Source organism: Chelonia mydas, chromosome 3 (genome assembly GCF_015237465.2).
Source record: "Chelonia mydas isolate rCheMyd1 chromosome 3, rCheMyd1.pri.v2, whole genome shotgun sequence".
Lineage (NCBI taxonomy): Eukaryota > Metazoa > Chordata > Testudines > Cheloniidae > Chelonia > Chelonia mydas.
This window is the reverse complement of record NC_057851.1, coordinates 55,977,619-56,000,107: the sequence shown is the minus strand read 5'-3', so window position 1 is coordinate 56,000,107 and position 22,489 is coordinate 55,977,619. Positions and strand designations below refer to the sequence as shown.

At 45.3% G+C, this 22,489-nt stretch overlaps 1 protein-coding gene across 1 annotated transcript; it reads left to right on the top strand.

Moving 5' to 3' along the window:
- CGAS (cyclic GMP-AMP synthase) lies at positions 1–21,211 on the top strand. The gene is made up of 5 exons (XM_037894325.2): positions 1–1,089; positions 13,003–13,225; positions 16,145–16,399; positions 18,651–18,753; positions 20,773–21,211. The coding sequence occupies exons 1-5, from the start codon at positions 451–453 to the stop codon at positions 21,125–21,127; spliced, it is 1,575 nt and encodes a 524-aa protein (XP_037750253.1). The 5' UTR covers positions 1–450; the 3' UTR covers positions 21,128–21,211.
- Positions 21,212–22,489: the final 1,278 nt, after the last annotated feature.

The window sequence follows — 22,489 nt, the reverse complement described above, 5'->3', positions numbered from 1 at the left end:
AGAGTCCCCCTGGCCACCCCTAAGCCTAGGAGCCAGAGGGAGATGCCAGCAGCTTTCTGGGAGCCAGGCAGGGACCCTGTCTGCCCTGCTAGGAGAGGCCGACCGGACGTTTAACTGCCCGGTCAACAATGCTGACTGGAGCCGCCAGAGTTGGCTGACCCGCTGCCTTGGGCTCCGCTGTGCCCTGGCCGCCGGCGTTTACATAACGCCCCTCACAACACTGCGGCTGGCCTCGCTGCTCCTGCGCCCGGGAAAGCCCGGCCGGTTGTGGCGTGGGCGGTGCCGCTGTGCCCAGCAGCCCGCGGCGGGAACAGGGTCGTGCCCCGTGCTGAGTTTCGTTTCTCCAGCGGCGCGCCCCGGCCCCGGAAGGGAACTTGCCTGAGCCTGGGCTCGCGCTTGGCGCCTCAGAGCCCGGAGCAGGCGGGCGCGGGAGGCGGTGCGCGCTGAGCCATGGGGGACCAGTGCGCCGGGGCCAGGCGAGCGAGAGGCTCGAGAAAGGCAGCGAGTCAGAGCAGCGCTCCTGAGCCCCCTCGGGGCCAGCGCGCCGAGCCCCCTGCCCGGGGCGGGGTTCGAGCTGGGGCAGGGAGCGGGGACGCTCGGCCTCCTGGTGGGCATGCCAAAGCCCCTAACCCCAGAGACGCCCCTCCGCCTGTTGACCCGCAGGGCGCCACATCTGCCAGATCCCGCGCAGCGAAGGGACCTGCTCTCAGCCAGATGGGATGTGTCCCCAAAGGGAAGGGCTCTGCCCCGGGAGAGGGTATCGCCGTCCCCCCTAGGAAGGGCTCTGCCCGCAGAGAGACGGGCGCTGTCCCTAAAACAAAAGCGTCCGCCCCCAGAGAGCCGCCCGCTGTAGCTGCCGCCTGCTGCGCGGGGGCAGAGAGCGGCGTCGGTGCCAAGGCAGGTGGAGTGGGAGCCCGGCCGCTCCGGGAGGTGCTGAAGACACTGAGCCTGGGCCGGCAGGACACGTCGGAGGCCTCGGAGCATGTGAACCAGCTCATCCGCGCGCTGCTGTCAGCGATCAGAGCCCGGGAGGGCAGTTTCAGCTCAGTTGAGATTCTGGGCACCGGTAGCTACTACGAGCATGTCAAGGTGAGGAGAAACGGGCAGGGGCTTAAGCACTTCATCTCCAGCGGACACTATTCATGTAGGACCTAGCACAGGGGCGGGCAAACTTTTTGGCCAGAGGGCCATATCTGGGTGGGGAAATTGCATGCAGGGCCATGAATGTAGGGCTGGGGCAGGGGGTTGGGTTGTGGGAGGGAGTGCGGAGTGTGTGTTTGGGGGTGCTGGTGTGCAGGAAGGGGCTCAGGGCAAGGGCTTGGGGCAGAGGACGGGTGCAGGGTGTACGAGGGGGCTCAGGGTGCAGGAGGGGGTGCAGGGAGGAGTGCGGGAAGAGTGCGGGAGGGGGCTCAGGACAGGGGGTTGGGGTGCAGGATGGGGCTCGGGGCAGGGGGTTGGGGGGCAGCAGGGGACTCAGGGCAGGAAGTTAGGGTGCAGGGTGCAGAAAGGGTTCGGGATGTGGGCTCCAGCCCAGCACTGCTTACCTGGAGTGGCTCCGGGGTTGCAGCGACATGGCCCATTCCTGGCCACTGGGAACTGCAGGGAGAGGTACCTGCAGGTGAGGGCAGCGTGCGGAGCCCTCTGTTCCCCCTTCTCCAGGGGCCGCAGGGACGTGGTGCCGGCTGCTTCTGGGAGTGGCGCGGGGCCTGCGGTGCCTGACAGGCCGGGTCCGGCCCATGGGCCATACTTTGCCCACCCCTGACCTAGCATGACTAGGGCACTTTCAGTTGCGTGCATCCGATGAAGTGAGCTATAGCTCACGAAAGCTTATGCTCAAATACATTTGTTAGTCTCTAAGGTGCCACAAGTCCTCCTTTTCTTTTTGCGGATACAGATTAACATGGCTGCTACTCTGAAACCTTCCAGTTGTGATGCGACTCATAATCTTCTGCTACCTCCAGCCTCCCTCCCTGGAACAGATTTTCAGATACTCTTCAGGGTCCTTTTCTGACCCTGATTCTTACTTAAAATTGTTTCCATTCAAATTGTCCCAGCATGGCACAGCCCTTGCTTCTGCTGCAGCAGCTTCTGAAACTATAGTGGCTCAAGCGCTCTTTGTGTCTTTCAGGTACAGCACATTATCTTACAGGGACACTTTCACTGCACTCTCTTTCCCATAATGGCTAATTATATTCCTTCTAGCTATGCATTTTATATTGGTGACCATAACCATAGATTTGAGTACCCCCAGGTTCCTAGCAGGTTTCATGAAATCTGTTTTGTCTCCCTTTAGGGTTACAGGGACAGTGGGGGCCAGAACCGCCTGGGTGGGGCAAGTGGGGCAATTTGCCCCAGGGCAATATACTATACTATAGTATTGCAACTTTTTTTTAATGGAAGGGGCCCCTGAAATTGCTTTACCCCAGGCCTCCTGAATCCTCTGGGCAGCACTCGTGGGGGCTAGTTGGGAGGGAGGGAGATTGATATTGTAAAAACAGTTTTGTTATAGGGGTGGGGAGGCTTTCCTCCTTAATAAAATTTTCCAGATTTTACAAAAGATATTCAAACTGGTTTACTCTAATTTCTTCAGGAAGTTTGTTGAATTAGTTCCTGTTGATTAAGAGACAGCTCCAGATCTCATACAGTTTGTGCTCTGCATTAGTAGTTCTAGAGGAAAACAGTTGTCCTGATGGTTCATATAGATGAAGATAATGTAGCTGAGACCTGCTCCATTAGTCCATTTAGATTGGGAGCAAGTGGAAAAACTGGAGCACAGGCTTGATTTGCTCATGGTACCTAAGACACGCAGGCAGCGGATAGCTGTGGTTTGCCCTAGCTGAAGCCTTTACATTGTTCTGATGTTCAACTATAGATACAGTCAGTTACAATTATCCAGGTTGCAGGTAATAGGGGTATTGATCATTGTGGATAGTCTTTATATATGAGAAAGCTTGGGTGCTGGGGACAGGAAGAGTAAACTCTAACATGTCGAGATGGATCCTTCATGGGTGGGGATAACAAGTTTTAACACACAGTCTGAGCTGACACTAGTTATCCCTTAATTCTTCCGGCACACACCACAAACAGCCTGTGCGTGTATACAAATGGTTTAGTCCTGTCTAAATAAAAAGCATGCTCTTAAAACATCCAGAGTATGGAGTCTCACTTGTCTTGGGGTGGAGTGAATTTCAGAAGACCATGAGATAAACAGATTACATGGAGGTCAGAGAACATAAGAACAGCCATACTGGATCAAACCAAAGGTCCATCTAGTCCAGTATCCTGTCTTCCTACAGTGGCCAATGCCAGGTGCCCCAGAGGGAATGAACAGAACAGGTTATAACTAAGTGATCCATCCCCTGTCACCCATTCCCAGCTTCTGGCAAACAGAGGCTAGGGTTACCATCCCTGCCCATCCTGGCTAATAACCATTGATGGACCTATCTTCATGAACTTATCTAGTTCTTTTTTGAACCCTGTTACAGTCTTGACCTTCACACTTAACACTTCCTTATTTACTTTCTCCACACCAGTCATGATTTTACAGACCTCTATCATATCCCCCTTTAGTCATCTCTTTTCCAAGCTGAAAAGTCCCAGTCTTATTAATCTCTCCTTATACAGAAGCTGTTCCATACCCCTAATCATTTATGTTGCCCTTTTCTGAACCTTTTTCAATTCCAATATATCTTTTTTGAGATGGAGCGACCACATCTGATCTGCACACAGTATTCAAATTGTGAGCGTACCATGGATTTAGATAGATAAGAAGACAGATAGTATCATATTGCCTCTATCTCTTTCTTAATGATTCCCAACATTCTGTTTGCTTTTTTTTTGTTTGTTTGTTTGGTTTTTTTACTGCTGCTGCACATTGAGTGGATGTTTTTAGAGAACTATCCCCAATGATTTCAAGATCATTCTTGAATGGTAACAGCCAATTTAGACTCCATCATTTTTTATGTATATTTGGGATTATGTTTTCCAATGTGCATGAAGGTTCTGAACTTCAGTCTCTTATTTAGCAGCCTAAATTTGGATGCCAGGATCTCTCGCCTATCCTTCCCTATGTCATTGGTACCTACATGTACCATGACCACTGGCTTCTCCCCAGCACTACACATAAGTCTATCTAGATGTCTTGAGAGAGCCGCAACTTTCACACCAGGCAGGCAAATCGCCATGCGGTTCTCCCAGTCATCAAAAACCCAGCTATGTTTTTAATGATCGAATCCCCCATAACTTACCTGTCTCTTCCTAATAACCGGAGTTCCCTCCTCCAGAGAGGTATCCTCAGTGTGAGAGGATACCATATCATCAACTGGAAAGAGGGTCCCAACTTGGGGTGAGGCCTAAAGGTGACTGTCCTGTTGGAAAATTGTACATGATAGGTCCTCTCAGAGCCTGAATCTACTCAATTTTTCTAGTCAATGTGATGGCCATAAGGAAGGCAGTTTTCATTGACAAATGATAGAAAAGAGGTGGCCAGGAGTTCAAATGCCCCTTCCCAAAAAAATCAGGCTTGACAGCACCAGGTTAAGGGCCCACAACAAAGAGGATTCCCAAACTGGGAGGAAGCTCCTTAAGGAACTTTGATCCCAGAGGGTTTAAGAAAGACTGCATATTCCTGGACTGGAGGGTGATGAGAGGATATTGCCATCAGGTGCACCTGTATTGAGAGGCTGCAGTGTTTTAAGGACAATAGATAGTATCTGCTATGGACTACGTGGCCCATACTGAAAACTTTCTCCATTTGGCTCCGTAGATTAGTCTGGGTGGTGGCTTTCTGCTGTGCAGTAAGATGTTCAGCATTGCACTAGGGCAGTTCAACTCTGTAGATCAGGGGTGTCATAACCATAGGGGTAGTCTAAATTCCTCCTTACCTGTAAGGGGTTAAGAAGCTCAAGTAACCTGGTTGTCACCTGACCAAAGGAACCAATGGGGACAAAAGATACTTTCAAATCTGGGGCGGGAGAAGAGGTTTTGTTTTGGGTTCTTTGTTTTTCTGTGCCGTTCGCTCTTGGGACTAAGAGGGACCGAACATCAATCCATGTTCTCCAGAACTTCCTGAACAAGTCTCTCATATTTCGAACTTGTAAGTAACAGCCAGGCAAGGCGTATTAGTTTACCTTTGTTTTCTCAACTTGTGAATTTTCCCTTTGCTAGAGGGAGGTTTATCCCTGTTTTGTTGTAACTTTGAAACTAAGGCTAGAGGAGGTTCCTCTGTGCTCTTTGAATTTTCTGCTACTCTGTAAGGTTAACTACCAACCTAAGTTTACAGAGGTGATTCTTTTACCTTTTTCTCTTTTAATAAAATCCTTCTTTTTAAGAACGTGACTGATTTTTCCATTGTTCCAAGAACCAAGGGGTTTGGTTCTTTGATCATTTTGTAACCAATTGGTTAGGATGTTATTCTCAAGCCTCCCCAGGAAAGGGGGTATATAGGCTTGGGGGAATACTTTGGGGGAATAGGACTCCAAGTGGTCCTTTCCCTGATTGTTAAATCACTTGATGGTGGCAGCGATCCCAAGGCAAGAAGGGAATCTGTGCCTTGGGGAAGTTTTAACCTAAGCTTAGGGGGTCTTTCATGTGGGTCCCCACATCTGTACCCCAGAGTTCAGAGTGGGGAAGGAACCCTGACATGGTGGCAGAGTGGTGGGATCATTTTTGAACCAAAAGCACAGCAGGATTTTAAAAGGACTAATTTTTCTTTCCTTTTGGCTGCTTGTAAACAGGTTTTTGCTGAGAGCAGTTAGAGTTTTTTTTCTCTGCCTGAAGGCAGAGAGGTCAAGTTACAGTAGCAAAGGAATTCACAAGCTGGGTTGTTTTTTTCTTTCTAACTCTCGGGTATAGCTAGGTTAAACACAAAAAGGCTAGGATGACAAAGTGATGTCCAGAAAAAACTGGAATTAGCCAGATTCAAAGCACAAGAGAAAGAAAAGGAACATAAGAGACTGATCGAATTAAAACAACTCGAGAAAGAAGCTGCTGACAGAGAAGAGAAAGCCAAAGAGGCTGCCCACAAGAGAGCTATGGAGGAGAAAGAAAAAAAGAGGAAGCATGCTGAGGAGGAGAGGGAAAAAGAGAGGAAGCATGCACTGGCGTTAGAGATGGCAAGGGCTAAGCAGAATATACCAGACAACCCTAGCAATCCTTCTCCACGTACCTCTTCCCATCCCAGAAAGTTCCCCATCTACAAGGCAGGCGATGATACTGAGGCCTTCTTAGAAAATTTCGAAAGGGCCTGCCTTAGGTACAGCATCTCTACAGATCAGTACATGGTAGAGCTGAGGCTGCAGCTCAGTGGACCCTTAGCTGAGGTGGTGGCTGAAATGCCTAAGGAACACATGAACAGTTATGAACTTTTTAAAAACAAGGCCAGAATCAGAATGGGGCTAACACCCGAGCATGCCCGTCGGCGGTTCAGAGCCCTAAGGTGGAAACCAGACGTGTCTTTTACCAGACATGCCTACCACATTGTGAAACATTGGGATGCCTGGACATCAGGAGCAAATGTTAAATCTCCAGAAGAGTTGCCCTTCCTAATGCAAATGGAGCAGTTCTTAGAGGGTGTTCCTGAGGAAATATAAAGGTACATCCTAGCTGGGAAGCCCAAAATTGTAATCGAGGCAGGGGAGATTGGAGCCAAATGGGTGGAGGTGGCAGAAAAGAAAAAAAACTAGTAGCAGTTGGAGCGAATATCAGAAGGGGCAACCCGAAACAAATCCCTGTCATCGAGGGCAACCCACGGCCCCATCTACATCCCAAGGAAAAACCCAGACAGCTTATTGTCCCACCACACCATTCTCCAGCAACCCACCTCGCCCCAGTGACCAGTCAGCTGGGCGATGTTTTAAATGTAATGAGCTGGGGCATGTGAAGGCCAACTGCCCCAAGAACTCCAATATACTGCAGTTCATTACACTGGAGTCACACCCAAGGTCCTCAGGCCCAGATGCCTCCCAGGTACCCTCAGAGCGAAGGAAAACTGAGTGTGGGCGGGAAGATTACAGCATGGAGGGACACTGGAGCACAGGTGTCAGCTATCCACCAATTCTTAGTGGACCCCAAATTCATCAACCCAGAGGCCCAAGTGGCGATTCAACCATTCATGTCAAAATTTTTAAACTTACCTACAGCTGAGTTGCCTGTCCAGTACATGGGCTGGTCAAGAATGTGGACTTTTGCAGTCTATGATGTTTATCCCATTCCCATGCTGCAGGGGGAAGATTTGGCCAACCATGTGAAGCTAGCCAAGAGGGTGGGAATGCCGCAGCCAGACTAAGCAAGCCAGACTAAGCACCCGCAGCTGGACTAAGCAAGCTTTCACACCTCTCCCTGTTCCTGAGCCTTCCACCAGGGCCCCGTCTGTGTTACTAGAGACCCAGACAGAGGTGATGGAACCAGATCCCCTGCCAATGACTGCAACAGCCATAGAGGATCCAGCCCCAGAGACCCAGTCAAAGCCAGTCCCAGAAGCAGAACTGGCAAAGCAAGCAGCACCAGAACCGTTGCCAGCATTGAGTCCCGCGCTGGCAAACCCATCTACAACTTCAACACCAGAGGACACCACCGAGCCTGCACTGGCAGCAGCACCAGATAACCCTACACAAAAGGCTCAGCCAGAGCCTGAAATACCACATAGTGCACAAGCGGAGAGCGGTTCACAGTCAACGGAAACAGCCCCATCACTTGCATCGCTTCCAGAGGGACTGAGCCCACGTCCACAATCCAGTGAGGAACAGATGTCTCCAGAATCAAGGGAACAGTTCCAGGCTGAACAGGAAGCAGATGAAAGCCTCCAGGGAGCTTGGACGGCAGCATGGAGCAACCCACCGCCTCTCAGCTCTTCTAATTGAGCCCGGTTTGTTGTAGAAAGAGAACTTTTATACAAGGAAACTCTTTCTGGTGGGCACCAGGAAGACTGGCATCCTCAGAGACAATTGGTAGTTCCACCTAAGTACCAGAAAAAGCTCTTGAGCTTAGCCCATGATCATCCTAGTGGCCACGCTGGGGTGAACAGGACCAAAGACCGTTTGGGGAGGTCATTCCACTGGGAGGAAATGGGCAAGGATGTTTCTACCTATGTCCCATCTTGTGGGGTGTGCCAAAGGGTGGGAAAACCCCAAGACCAGGTCAAAGCCCCTCTCCAGCCACTCCCCATAATTGAGGTCCCATTTCAGCGAGTAGCTGTGGATATTCTGGGTCCTTTCCCAAAGAAGACACCCAGAGGAAAGCAGTACATACTGACTTTCATGGATTTTGCTACCCGAGGGCTGGAAGCAGTAGCTCTAAACAACACCAGGGCTAAAAGTGTGTGCCAGGCACTAACAGACATTTTTGCCAGGGTAGGTTGGCCCTCCGACATCCTTATGGATTCGGGAACTAATTTCCTGGCAGGGACCATGAAAAGCCTGTGGGAAGTTCATGAGGTGAACCACTTGGTTGTCATCCCTTACCACCATCAAACAAATGGCCTGGTGGAGAAGTTTAATGGAACTTTGGGGCCATGACACGTAAATTCGTAAATGAGTACTCCAATGATTGGGACCTAGTGTTACAGCAGTTGCTCTTTGCCAGCAGGGCTGTACCACATCCCAGTTTAGGGTTTTCACCATTTGAACTTGTATAAGGCCGCAAGGTTAAGGGGCCATTATAGTTGGTGAAGCAGCAGTGGGAGGGTTTTACGCCTTCTCCAGGAACTAACATTCTGGACTTTGTAACCAACCAACAAAACACCCTCTGAACCTCTTTAGGCCTTGCTAAAGAAAACCTAAAAGATGCTCAGGAAGAGCAAAAGGCCTGGTATGATAAACATGCCAGAGAGCTGTCCTTTAAAGTAGGCAACCAGGTCATGGTCTTGAAAGCGCTTCAGGCCCGTAAGATGGAAGCATCATGGGAAGGGCCATTTACAGTCCAAGAGCACCTGGGAGCTGTCAACTATCTCATAGCATCCCCCACCTCAACCCTTGAGTGTACCATGTTAATTCTCTAAAACCCTTCTATTCCAGAGAATTGAAGGTTTGTCAGTTTACAGCCCAGGGAGGAGATGACGCTGAGTGGCCTGAAGGTGTCTACTACGAAGGGAAAAGTGACAGGGTCGTGGAAGAGGTAAACCTCTCACTGACCCTCGGACGCATGCAGCGCCAGCAAATCAAGGAGCTGTGAACTAGCTTCACGCCGATGTTCTCAGCCACCCCAGGACGGACGCAACGGGCCTACTACTCCATTGACACAGGTAATGCTCGCCCAAGTAGAGCCCAGACTTACCAGGTGGCACCTCAAGCCAAAGCTGCTATAGAACAGGAGATCCAGGACATGCTACAGATGTGTGTAATCAGCCCCTCTAACAGTGCATGGGCATCTCAAGTACTTCTAGTCCCCAAACCGGATGGGGAAATACGCTTTTGAGTGGACTACCGTAAGCTAAATGCTGTAACTCACCCAGACAACTAGCTAATGCCATGCACAGATGAGCTATTGGAGAAACAGGGATGTGTCCAGTTCATCTCTACCTTAGACTTAACCAAGGGGTACTGGCAAGTACCGCTAGATGAATCCGCCAAGGAAGGATCAGCCTTCACCACCCATGTAGGGCTGTATGAATTTAATGTGCTCCCTTTTGGGCTGCGAAATGCACCTGCCACCTTCCAGAAACTTCTAGACAGTCTCCTAGCGGGATTGGGAGAATCTGCAGTCGCCTATCTGGACGATGTGGCCATATTTTCTGATTCATGTGCAGAACACTTGGAGCATCTTCAGACAGTCTTTGAGAGCATAAGAGAGGCAGGGCTATCTGTTAAGGCTAAAAAGTGTCAAATTGGCCTAAACAGAGTAACTTACTTTGGAGACCAGGTGGGTCAAGGAACTATCAATCCCCTACAGGCCAAAGTGAATGCTATCCAAAAGTGGCCTGTCCCAAAGTCAAAGAAACCGGTCCACTCCTTCTTAGACTTGGCCAGGTATTACAGACAATTTGTACCGCAATACAGCCAAATCGCCGCCCCACTGACAGACCTAACCAGAAAGAACCAGCCAAATGCAGTTCAGTGGACTGAGGAATGTCAGAAGGCCTTTAACCAGTTTAAAGCGACACTCATGTCTGACCCTGTGGTAAGGGCCCCAGACTTTGACAAACCGTTCCTAGTAACCGCAGATGCACCCGAGCGAGGTGTGGGAGCAGTTTTAATGCAGGAAGGACCGGATCAAGAATTCCACCCCATCATGTTTCTCAGCAAGAAACTGTCTGAGAGGGAAAGCCACCAGTCAATCAGCAAAAAGGAATGCTACGCTATTGTGTACGCGCTGGAAAAGCTACGCCCATACATTTGGGGACGGCGTTTCCAACTACAAACTGACCATGCTGCGCTGAAGTGGCTTCACACCATCCAGGACAATAACAAAAAACTTCTTCGGTGGAGTTAAGCTCTCCAAGATTTTGATTTTGAAAAACAACATATTCCAGGGACTTCTAACAAAGTAGCTGATGCACTCTCCCGTGAAAGTTTCCCAGAATCAACTGGTTAAATTGTTCTTGAAATGTGGGACATATTGTTAGTTTTTATATAATCAGTAGTATGTCTAGAGGTGCATGGGTCTTATCAACTCTGTTTTCTCCTAGAGCTCCAGGAAGAAATCACAGCCAGTGTGGTACCGGCTGTCCGACATCATCTGTGATTTGGGGTGTGTGTCATAACCATAGGGGTAGCCTAAATTCCTCCTTACCTGTAAGAGGTTAAGAATCTCAAGTAACCTGGTTGGCACCTGACCAAAGGAACCAATGGGGATAAAAGATACTTTCAAATCTGGTGGGTGCGGGGGGGAAGAGATTTTGTTTGGGGTTCTTTGTTTTTCTGTGCCGTTCGCTCCTGGGACTAAGAGGGACCGGACATCAATCCATGTTCTCCAGAACTTCCTGAACAAGTCTCTCATATTTCGAACTTGTAAGTAACAGCCAGGCAAGGCATATTAGTTTACCTTTGTTTTCTCAACTTGTGAATTTTCCCTTTGCTAGAGGGAGGTTTATCCCTGTTTTGTTGTAACTTTGAAACTAAGGCTAGAGGGAGTTCCTCTGTGCTCTTTGAATTTTCTGCTACTCTGTAAGGTTAACTACCAACCGAAGTTTACAGAGGTGATTCTTTTACCTTTTTCTCTTTTAATAAAATCCTTCTTTTTAAGAACGTGACTGATTTTTCCATTGTTCAAAGACCCAGGGGTTTGGTTCTTTGATCATTTTGTAACCAATTGGTTAGGATATTATTCTCAAGCCTCCCCAGGAAAGGGGGTGTATAGGCTTGGGGGAATATTTTGGGGGAATAGGACTCCAAGTGATCCTTTCCCTGATAGTTTGTTAAATCACTTGGTGGTGGCAGCGATCCCAAGGCAAGAAGGGAATCTGTGCCTTGGGGAAGTTTTAACCTAAGCTGGTAAGAATAAGCTTAGGGGGTCTTTCATGTGGGTCCCCACATCTGTACCCCAGAGTGGGGAAGGAACCCTGACAAGGGGGTCTCAAACTCAATTTAACTTAGGGCCAGTGCCAGTCCTCAAATCCTCCCAGCAGGCCAATAATGTCACTCATGCTGCCCAGAACCCACTCCCCAAAGCTCCACCCTCTCCAATTTCTGCCTCCCCTATCTGCCTAAGGCTTTGGGAGGGAGTTTGGGTGAGGGAGGAGGTCTGGGTTAAGGGATTGGGGTGCAGGCTCTGGGAGGGAGTTTGGGTAGGGGAGGAGGTCTGGGGTGCAGGCTCCTGGATGGAGTTTGCATGCTGGGTGCAGGCTCTGGGCTGGGGCAGTGGGTGAGGGTGCACTAGGAGGGGGTAGGGTTGCAGGCTCTGGGCAGGGGGAGGGGTGCAGGCTCTGGGAGGGAGTTTGGGGGCAGGAGAGGGTGTATGGGAAGGGGAAGGGGGTGCAAGCTCTAGGAGGGAGTTTGGGGCAGAAGGGTGTGGGGAGGGGGTGCAGGCTCTGGCAGGGAGTTTAGGGGTTGGAGGGGGTATATGGGAAGGGGATCGGGGGGGTGCAGCGCTTACCTGAGGCTCCAAGGCGGGGTGGGCCAGGGGGCCTCCACGCGCTGCTGCCCCCCAGGCACAGCCCTCACAGCTTCCCATTGGCCGCAGGGGTGCTCGGGACGGGGGCAGCACGTGGAAGCACAGCTCCGCCCCACTCCGGGGCCGACAGACACATGGAGCGAGCGTGCAGAAAGTTGTTCAACTCCGCTGCACTGCCAGTGGCGCATGGGCCATTGTAAATAGCCCGGGGGATGCGCGGGAGCAGCAGGCAGGGCTAAGGGAGAGACCCGGCCCCAAAATTCCTGGAGCCCTGCGCGCCACATTGGGGAGGTTCTCGGGTTGCAGATGGCCCATGGGCCGGGAGTTTGAGACCCCTGCTGTAGATGTTATCAGAATTCAAGAAGAATGTTGATATATTGAAGAGGTTTCAGAGGAAAACCATGGGAATGATTAAAGGATTAGAAGAACATGCCTCGGCGATTGAACTTGATGGATCTATTTATCTTAACAAAGCAAAGGTTTAGGGGTGACTTGATTACAGCCTGTAAGTACCTATGTGAGGAACAATTACTACTAACTTCAATAAGAGGGAGGGAGAATTGAGCAGCATAATGTGGGTCTGTCTCTTCTTGCTGCACTTAGGCCTTTTATATCGATGTTGTGTAAGTTGTTCCAGTTTCACTTTATGAAATGTGTTGCTTACCCCACTCTTTAACAGAATGATTAAATCACTTCTAATCTACAGCCATCCAAAAATAAAACTTCCAGTAAGAGTTGATAAGAGTATCTGCCTGACAGGGTTGTATTGTCTTTCTCCTGTTGAGGGTTCCCTGGTCTTAATTTACTGCAAATTACCATACATTTGTTCCCCTCATCACTGCACATGGAAGTGGATGGGAGAATAAAGTTCATAGAGGTATTTATAATGGAAATGCAGGCTAAAACTTTACCTGTAATAACAAAACTCAGTAAGCATTGTATTTCTATGATTCACAGATTTCTGCACCAAATGAGTTCGATATCATGTTTACAATGCCAGCTCCTAGAGTTGAACTGGAACAATGTGATGGCTCTGGTGCCTTTTATTATGTGAGACTTAAAAGAAATCCTCAAGGAAACGATCTGGACAAATTTATACAGGAAGATGGAACATTAGCAGCCTGTAAGATGCTTTTTGCCCTGAGGAACATTATTAAAGAAATTGTAAAGAGCATGACAAGTAAGTATTCAGTGGATAATATTTTCACTTACAGGTATTACTGTTCACATTAATCTCTGTACATATAAATCACTGTAAGTAGTGTTGTACATACAACTTATGTTCCTGTCAGCAGTGCCTTTATAGATGTGTGCACAAAATGCTAGAAAAACCTATACATGTCTGAGCTTTTTCTTGTTGCAAGAGCAACAAGAGAAGAGCAACCACAGACATACAGGGCCTGATTCACTCCACAGAGTGTGGAGTGGAAGGGTTCTGCCTGACTCCGTTCTTATGCAGCAAGCTGTTTTTGCAAATTGAAATGAAGGACATTCAGGGTACGGTCTAAAGCCGTGTATACACCTGCCCCCTGACTCATTCAACATGACCTTGTGCAAAGGTCTTGGTGTTGAGCCTCCAGCAAAAGAGACTAAAAGGTAGCTATATATTTTTCCCTTCATTTTTGCTGTTCCTCCCGAGCTTCAAAAGTTTAATAAGAATTTTTAACTAATGCTTCTGTGGCAGACCACTCATTCCTTATCTTGTCTCAATGAAATAGTTCTTTTTAAAAGTATGTTGTCCTAACTAGCTGTACAGAAAATACAGTTTCTAGGTATAACTTGGACTGTAACAATTGTATTAACTCAAGAAGACTTTCTTTAGAATATTCTTTGTATAGTACAACTCCTCAACAGAGTCTGCTTAAAGAGCTCTGGAAATGTGGAGACTTAAAAATAAGTGTTTCAGATCTAATATTTCCCCCAAATACCGTCAGTCTCTTAGGGATAAAACAAATTAGAGTTTAATTCAGGCCAGTCACATTATGAAAACAACAGATGGCTTAAACAAGTTTGCAGAAGTATTTGAAAAAATCCTTATCCCATATACTGACTCAATTTCTTCTGCTTTATACCAAGTGTTTTTACACTTTTACTGGAAGTAAGCTTTCTGTAGTTTCTAAACTTATCCCGTCCCTCTTAAAACAAAGCAGTTTTTTCTTCCAGCAAGGTGCTAGAAACATTCAAACTTATAAGTTTGTAAAATAACTCCAGAGATTGATTGTTGTAGCGCTGAAATGACTGATACGGTTTTTGACGTCTGAGGTTCTTTTACGACAGCATTAAACTGTTCAAATAATCTTGTCCCTAATGGACCAGGTCAGTGAATGTGGATCTTGTGAAAAATTCAGTGTAGTATTTTTTGCTCAAGAATATGGTGCTATAATCAGGGGTGATACTCACATGGAAAAGAGGGGTGAATCTATGTTGAATTATGGTGTGTAGACCAAGATATAAAGTAAGCACTATACATAATGGAATGCCCATTGATGTCAGCAGGGGGGTTATGCAGAAATTAGGGAAGAATATGACCTTCATTCATTAAATGTTTTATTTGTGTAACCCCTTGTGGTTTAGAGAGCATGGCCCCTTTAAATCTTTTTCCTACTGGGGAGGGGAGCAATGAGAGAAAGGAGGGAAACTTGGGGCTGTGGCTCTGGAGCCCAGGGAGAGAAGGGCTGCAGCAGGGAGGCCCTGGACAAAGTGAAGGGGAGAGAACCTGCCTGAAGCCTGGGAAGTACAGGGTGGCCGATCGGGGACACCCCAGGACAGGAGCCAGGAGGAGCACTGTGCCAGGGAGGAATTGCCCAAGAAGGACAGGCTGGAACTGGACCCAGTATCACTGCTGCCCAGGGCTACATGGGGCTGTGAGTACTGGGGCTTGTGACTCTGCATTGGGAATAAGGAGGGAGGCTGCTAGTTAGTTAAGTGGGGAGGTTGTTGCTCTGTGTGGCTTTGCAGGGAGCGGCAGAAGAGGGTACCGGAGGGGTTTGTTGGGGAAAGTTCACTGGCGCCAAAGACGACCAGGAGCACCCAAGACTCACCCTTGAACTGGAACTCTGCTCAGGACTTCTGAACTCTGTGTGCAGACACATTCCTCAGTGTCTGCCCTTTCAGACTGTGCTATCACTGGGCCTGTGGGGCCTTGGTTTGGATGCAACCCTGTTCTACTGCTCCCCCTATATTTCCCCGTGTTGTTTTTCTCCTCTCATCCCTCTGTAAATAAATATCTCCCTTTGTTATATCCATTGTACTTTTCCTGTGGGGGTGTGTGTGTTCACTCTGGGGGGTTTGGAACTGGTGCCCCTGGGGTGGAAGGAATTGTCCTGCTGCATTCCTGCGTGCGCCGTCTCTTGGCCAGAGCTGCCTGCAGAGCAGACTCCACCTTGGCCACGAGGGCACTAAAGTTAAATTTGACAATTTATTTCCAAAACAAATGTAACACTAACAATATACTCTAAGTGAGAAAATACAGTCCCCTTTAGCTAACAGGTATGTGTGTTGAAAATTATGAACATAACAACTAACATTTACAATATTAAATATAAAAATACATTGGGTTCTATGGGTCTAATGTATTCACACAAAAATATTCCTGAACACCACAAGAACATTCCACTTTTAGAATCAGTACTCACTGCAAATACAAGATCTCTCCAAAGCACCTTAATTTCAGTTATATTAGAAAGGCACTTTCTTTTCATTACATGGTAGCATATTAATGCAGCTAGTCAAATACTGAAATCTTATGTTAAGATTTTACATAAGCTACTTACAAAAATGGCTTGGTTATTTGTTCTCGATGGGGGAAACCTGTAATTATTTGTCCCTCATGGAGTTCTAAGAAGTTTCATGCATCTTGCTTTGTTTACTTGGTCAATTTTCTGCACATACCTTAAAAAAAAAAATGAACTATTTGCATTACACAACGGATTTAAAAATACTTAGTCTCTTCATATATTCTCTAATAGTCAATTACTGAAGCTTTGTATATGACATGATTTAGCTGCAAATTCTAGTTAAACAAAAAACATTCAAAAATGGTTTCCTCCAATATTAAAAAGTTAAGGTTATTAAAGAAAAGTCGTTACTTTTTTTATAGGAACGAAAATGAAAGTGACTGTGGATAAAAAAAAGGCTGGAAGCCCTGCAATAACACTTCGCATTGGGAATCCTCCAATGGAGATATCAGTGGATATAATCCTGGCTTTGGAAGTTCGGAGTCAGAGCTGGCCTGCCAGTACACAGGATGGCCTAAAAATTGAAAAATGGCTAGGAAGGAAAGTCAAACAAGAATATAAATGGAAGCCAATATACCTAGTACCCAAACATGCCAAGGATGGAAGAGTGCTAAAAGGTATTGTTTTTATTTTGAATACAAACTTTTTTTTTTTTTAAAATGTGAGAGGGGTCTTCTGCTCAACTAGTAATTACCCAACTGTTATAAGGGGAAACTACGTATTACTTTTTGTTTGTCAGCAGGACATGCAGTATTCTCCTCTTAACAGAGGGGAGCCGTGTTAGTCTGTATCCACAAAAACAACGAGGAGTCCGGTGGCACCTTAAAGACTAACAGAGTTATTTGCACATAAGCTCTTGTGGGTAAAAAACCCACTTCTTCAGATGACTGAAGTGAAAATTATAGATACAGGCATAAATATATATAGGCACATGAAGAGAAGGGAGTTACCTTACAAGTGGAGAACCAATGTTGTAAACCAATACATAAAAGGATAAATGGATACAAATCAGACATCAGGAATGGTAATATACAAAAGTCAGTAGGAGAACACTTCAAGCTCCCTGGACATTCAGTAACAGATTTAAAAGTAGCCATCCTTCAAAAAAAAAACTTCAGTAACAGACTTCAAAGAGAAACTACAGAGCTACAATTCATTTGCAAACTTAACACCATCAATTTGGGCTTAAATAGGGATTGGGAGTGGCTGGCTCACCACAAAAGCAATTTTCCCTCTCTTGGTATTGATACCTCCTCATCAATTATTGGGAGTAGATCGCACCCACCCAGACTGAATTGGCCTTCAACATTGGTTCTCCACTTGTAAGGTAACTCCCTTCTCTTCATGTGCCAATATATATTTATGCCTGTATTCATAATTTTCACTCCAGTCATCTGAAAAAGTGGGTTTTTTACCCATGAAAGCTTATGCCCAAATAAATGTTAGTCTTTAAGGTGCCACCGGACTCCTCATTATTCTTCTCTTAGTCTGTCTTGTCTGTGGCTACATCTGGATCAGAGCCATCATCTAAGAAAACCCTATCTTTGAATTATTAAACTTGTGCTATTATTTGTATTGTGGAGGCTCTGTACAAAGACCGTTCCTACCCTGAAGCTCTTACATCAACGTGTCTGACACTGAAGTAATTTGAGATAGACCCTCCCATATTAGAACACTGTGGTACTTACCAACCATGGCCATGTAGAGGTATTTTTGCCACCTTCTTCGATTATATAGTAGAACCTATTGAGAATGAAAGAAAGTATGCTTTTGCACAAATAGAACATCAAAATGAGTTTCTGTATGTGAAGTTGAGTGATTTAGTCTACACAAAAATACATCTAAAACCTCAATGTTTTGCATTGTCAGGGCAATTTATTAGATTTCCCCATCAAGTTCAGGTCTTCATAAGTGCACCATTACCATTATTTTTATTTAACTTTGGCTGTCACAATCATGATCTGTGGCAGTAGAGTACATCTAGGGGGAAGCTGACATTTTTTCTACTATATTTCAGCAAAAGAAAATGTTATGCTAAAGAAAGGCTTTGCTACAGAATTTTTTTTTTTAAAAAGCTCAGTACAGATTTCACCTAATGCTATTTGAGAGTAGTATTACCTTGTCATGTTGATCTCCTGTAATAGGAAAATTAAATTTAAAACAGTGACTATGTGCTTCATGGGGCAGAAAGCTGATCGATAACTGGGTGGGAAGCATATAGCCATGTGTTGGTGCTATAAAAATAATGTGGCTTAAGCCTATTTAATTCTTCATGGGTGTTAATTTACTCAAACTGAATGCCTTGCCTTGGGTGGATAACAGGGTACTATTGTGAGAGTAACAGAGGCGTACTCCTAAAACAAGATCATGTCAGAATCAATAGACAGTGGACGAAGTCTTAAAAATAAAGTTATGCCAAACACTACCGCAATTGACTTATCCCAAAACAAAAAAATTGTTTTAAGATTGAAAGTACATTTCAAGTAATTTTAAAGATGGAAGACTTCCTGGGGTATTGTAATTATCCCAAAACCATGCATTGTAAACCCAGGAAATTAAGAGTTAAATTTACACTTCAAGAAAATCCAAACATATTTAGGTATGGAAATGCAGTTAAGGTATCCAGACAACCATAACTCTGTCTTGTAGGAACATCATGAAAAAAACCATACAATTAGGGGATTTTAGCATTTTGTGGATTAGATTATTAAACTGATATTTTTAAAGTAAAAAAAAAAAGTTGCAGACATGTCCAAATAAATTCACTTCAGGATGACTTTTCTTTAGCTACAGAAACTGTGTAAGACTCATATTCTAAATGGGTAAAAGTATTAATAAAATGTTTGTACTCTTTTAATACATATTTAGAAGACACCTGGCGACTCTCTTTCTCACACATTGAAAAGGACATGATAAAGAACCATGGCAACACAAAGACATGTTGTGAATCTAAGGGAGTGAAGTGTTGTAGGTTAGTACTTCATATGTCTTTTTTAAAGTCTCTTTTAGCCACTATATCAGTCTAGCAAGTGTGTTAGTTCTTTCTAAATTTATAATTTAATCTGTGGTGTGAGAGAACAAGAACCCATATTCAGGAATGATAGTGAGTCTCTATGAAGCCTTTTTATTTAAAAAACACTTCATGCAGATCACCTAATCCTCACAACACCCTTCTGTTGTAGGCAAATAAATACAATCTTGTGCAGTGCTATGTCTGGCTTCCATTGAAGTCTAAGGAAGATGGGGGCATACTACATCACAAATTCACTTCCCATTTTTGCATTATAAAGCAAACAGATGAAATCTGTCAAAAAAACAAAACAATCCCTCCCCACACTTCCTAAGTCTGATAAAAAAAAAAAGTTAGGCCCAATTTGTTAGACTGGGAAGTCTATTGGCTCAGCCATTAGGAACTTCACCACTGTGGACAAGAAGCTGGATATGAGTCAAACCATGTGCCCTTGTTGCCAAGTAGGCTAACGGTATTTTGGGCTGTATAAGTAGTGGCATTGCCAGCAGATCGAGGGACGTGATCGTTCCCCTCTATTCGACATTGGTGAGGTCTCATCTGGAGTACTGTGTCCAGTTTTGGGCTCCACACTAAAAATTGGAGAGTCCAGCAGAGGGCAACAAAAATGATTAAGGGGCTGGAGCACATGACTTATGAGGAGAGGCTGAAGGAACTGGGATTGTTTAGTCTGCAGAAGAGAAGAATGAGGGGGGATCTGATAGCTGCTTTCAACTACCTGAAGGGGGGTTCCAGACAGGATGGATCTAGACTGTTTCAGTGGTAGCAGATGGCAGAACGAGGAGTAATGGTCTCAAGTTGCAGTGGGGAGGTTTAGGTTGGATGTTAGGAAAAACTTTTTCACTAGGAGGGTGGTGAAGCACTGGAATGCGTTACCTAGGGTGGTGGCGGAATCTCCTTCCTGAGAGGTTTTCAAGGTCAGGCTTGACAAAGCCCAGGCTGGATGATTTAGTTGGGGATTGGGCCTGCTTTGAGCAGGGGGTTGGGCTAGAAGACCTCCTGAGGTCCCTTCCAATCCTGATGTTCTATGATTCACTATATATACTAGATATTGGACACTAAATAAGTTAGCAATTTGAGGCAATTCATTAATTAGTATGTTGGGGGTGGGGGGGAAGGGGAAAATACATGAAGTGTATTTGGTGTTTTAAACAGTATAATTTAAGGAATTGATTTTTGACAGATAATCCATTTTGCATTCTGTAGTTTTTACAAATCATGAACCCTTCTGAATTTCATTAATAATTCTAAGCATAGGAAGAGAGAAAACAGAGTCATCAAGTAGGTGTGCATATAAAGACAAAGCTAACTCCTTGAGAGTCTACTTCGTCTTGGTCAGTTCTCTAGATTTGACATACAAGACATCAAATTATTAGGAGAATCATTTTATTTTTGGCTACAACAGTAATTTCAAAAATTGTTTTATGGCCTGGGCCAGATTCACTATTGTTGGTGCAACCACATGTAAAGTGCACCTTCCCATACTCATTGGCTCCTTCTGTCGGAGGGAAGGCAGTCGTATATCAGTTTGTCAGAAAAGGGCAGCTTTAATTTGCAGCAGTCTCCAAAACTGCCCACTGGTGGTAACTGCTATGGGGAGTGCACTAAATGAAGCATATGACTGGCCAACATTACTCAGTTTCTGGGTTATGATGGCTCTCAGTGGAAGGAAATTTCTATTATAATGCATCACTGAAACTTCCCTTGGACGCAGTCCTTCAATCTTGGGGACCCTGTGGAAAAGCTAATGTAATCCTGGGATGAATCTGGCCTACAAAAATGCAATGGGTTTTCATACTTCATAGGAAAATATTATTGGCAAGATTCTTTATCCCACTGGTTAGGGATCAGCATCAAATGCCTCACAAAAGCAAAATATTCTGTACTTTAACAACATTTCCAGAAACACTTATTTAGCATACATAAGGCATTTCCCAGTAATATCATCTTATTGTTCAACAGGAAAAATTGTCTGAAACTTCTGAAGCATCTTCTGGATCAGCTTAAAACAAAACATGGAAACAGACGGGGCCTGGACAAATTCTGTTCCTACCATGCCAAAACTGCCTTTTTCCAAGCATGTGTCCTTTGGCCAGATGACAAACAATGGCTGTTCACAGACCTTGAGAGATGTTTTCAAAATTTTTTGGATTACTTTCTGGATTGCCTCAACAACGCATACCTTCCACACTTTTTTATTCCTACACATAACCTTTTTAGTAGGCAACTGATTGATAAGGCAAGCAGTGATTTCCTTTCAAAGGAAATTAAATATGAAATAAACAATAGATTTCCAATATTTGAACTGCAGAATTAAGGAAATATTCTATTGTGTTTTTTAAAATTTTCATTTATATTTTATAAATCAGAGTACCTAATAAAGAATCAACATTTGAAGTTATTCCTTGGGAATTTCTGGTGCTATGAAAAGTGGTAGTAAAGTAATCATGGACAATAAATGAGACTTGCACATTTAAATTAAATTATGTGACTTAGTGGTAGAGGAGAAGGGACAACAGGACAAGTTTTTCACAATTTCAAGTCTGATTGGTGTCAGACTACTTTCAACGGGGGGCACGGCGGGAGAACTAGCTATAATCCATACTTTCCTGCTCTCACTTCTATGCACTTGTCTACACAGTGCAGCAATGCATACTATGGGGGTGTGATTTCTCAAGTGCACTTCCATGTTACACATTAACTAGTCTGCATAGTCCTTGCTGGTGTACAATAAAAGCTCCCTCATGCACTTTAACACAATACAGTTCTACACTAAAGTGCTAGGGAGTTTTTAGTGTGCACCAACAGGGTCTACGTGGACCAGTTAGTGCGCAAAACAGTGCGTGTTACAAATTACGCTCACTGCAGTGCACAGTGCCACACACTATAGACAAGCTCTATGCTTCTAAGAAGGCAGCAGTGATTCAGTAGCAAAAATAAAATATTGATTTGATGCAGAACAATGACAGGCAAACAAATTTACAGACAGACAAATGGCCATATTATACTCCTAGTTATACTGGTGCAGTTCTGAAGTCAGTGGAGTTGCACCAGTATAAACAGAACAGATTATTAAGGCTGCCTTTATGTGAAGGACAATCATCAGTGGCTGACAGAACTTGGTTACTGACTTTGATATAGACTCCCCCAACTAACTGCTTTTATCTATTTATGTATTTTCAGAGATGTTCCAAAGATTTGCTGCCATAACACTTTGCAAGTACAAAGGACTATAACTATTAAGTATAATTATATAACATGGAGTTGATGGAAACACAGTGTTTGAGGTCAGAAAGTGGAAGAATGCAGGCCGATCCTGATAGCACTGATGAATACTAGTAACACAGCAATCTAGTGACAAAAGCAGTTAGCAATGCTAGTGCTATCACAGTACAACAGTAATTATAGCCACTTTATATTTTGGAATCCAGGGCAAAGACATATGCATCCAAGTGCTAAACACATTTACATCCTGCAGTTTGATTGCATGCTGTATGTACCCATGTGGCTTTGGCAGTTGCAACCCATGAATAGGGCTGTGTGTAGGAGGTATAAATGTTTTACAGCCACATAAATATGAGTATAGGACACAGGAGTGGAAATGACCTCCTGGGTCATTGAGTCCAATCTCCCCACTAATAAGTTTCATCTTAAAACTTGCTAGGTTGTTTGCCCCCCA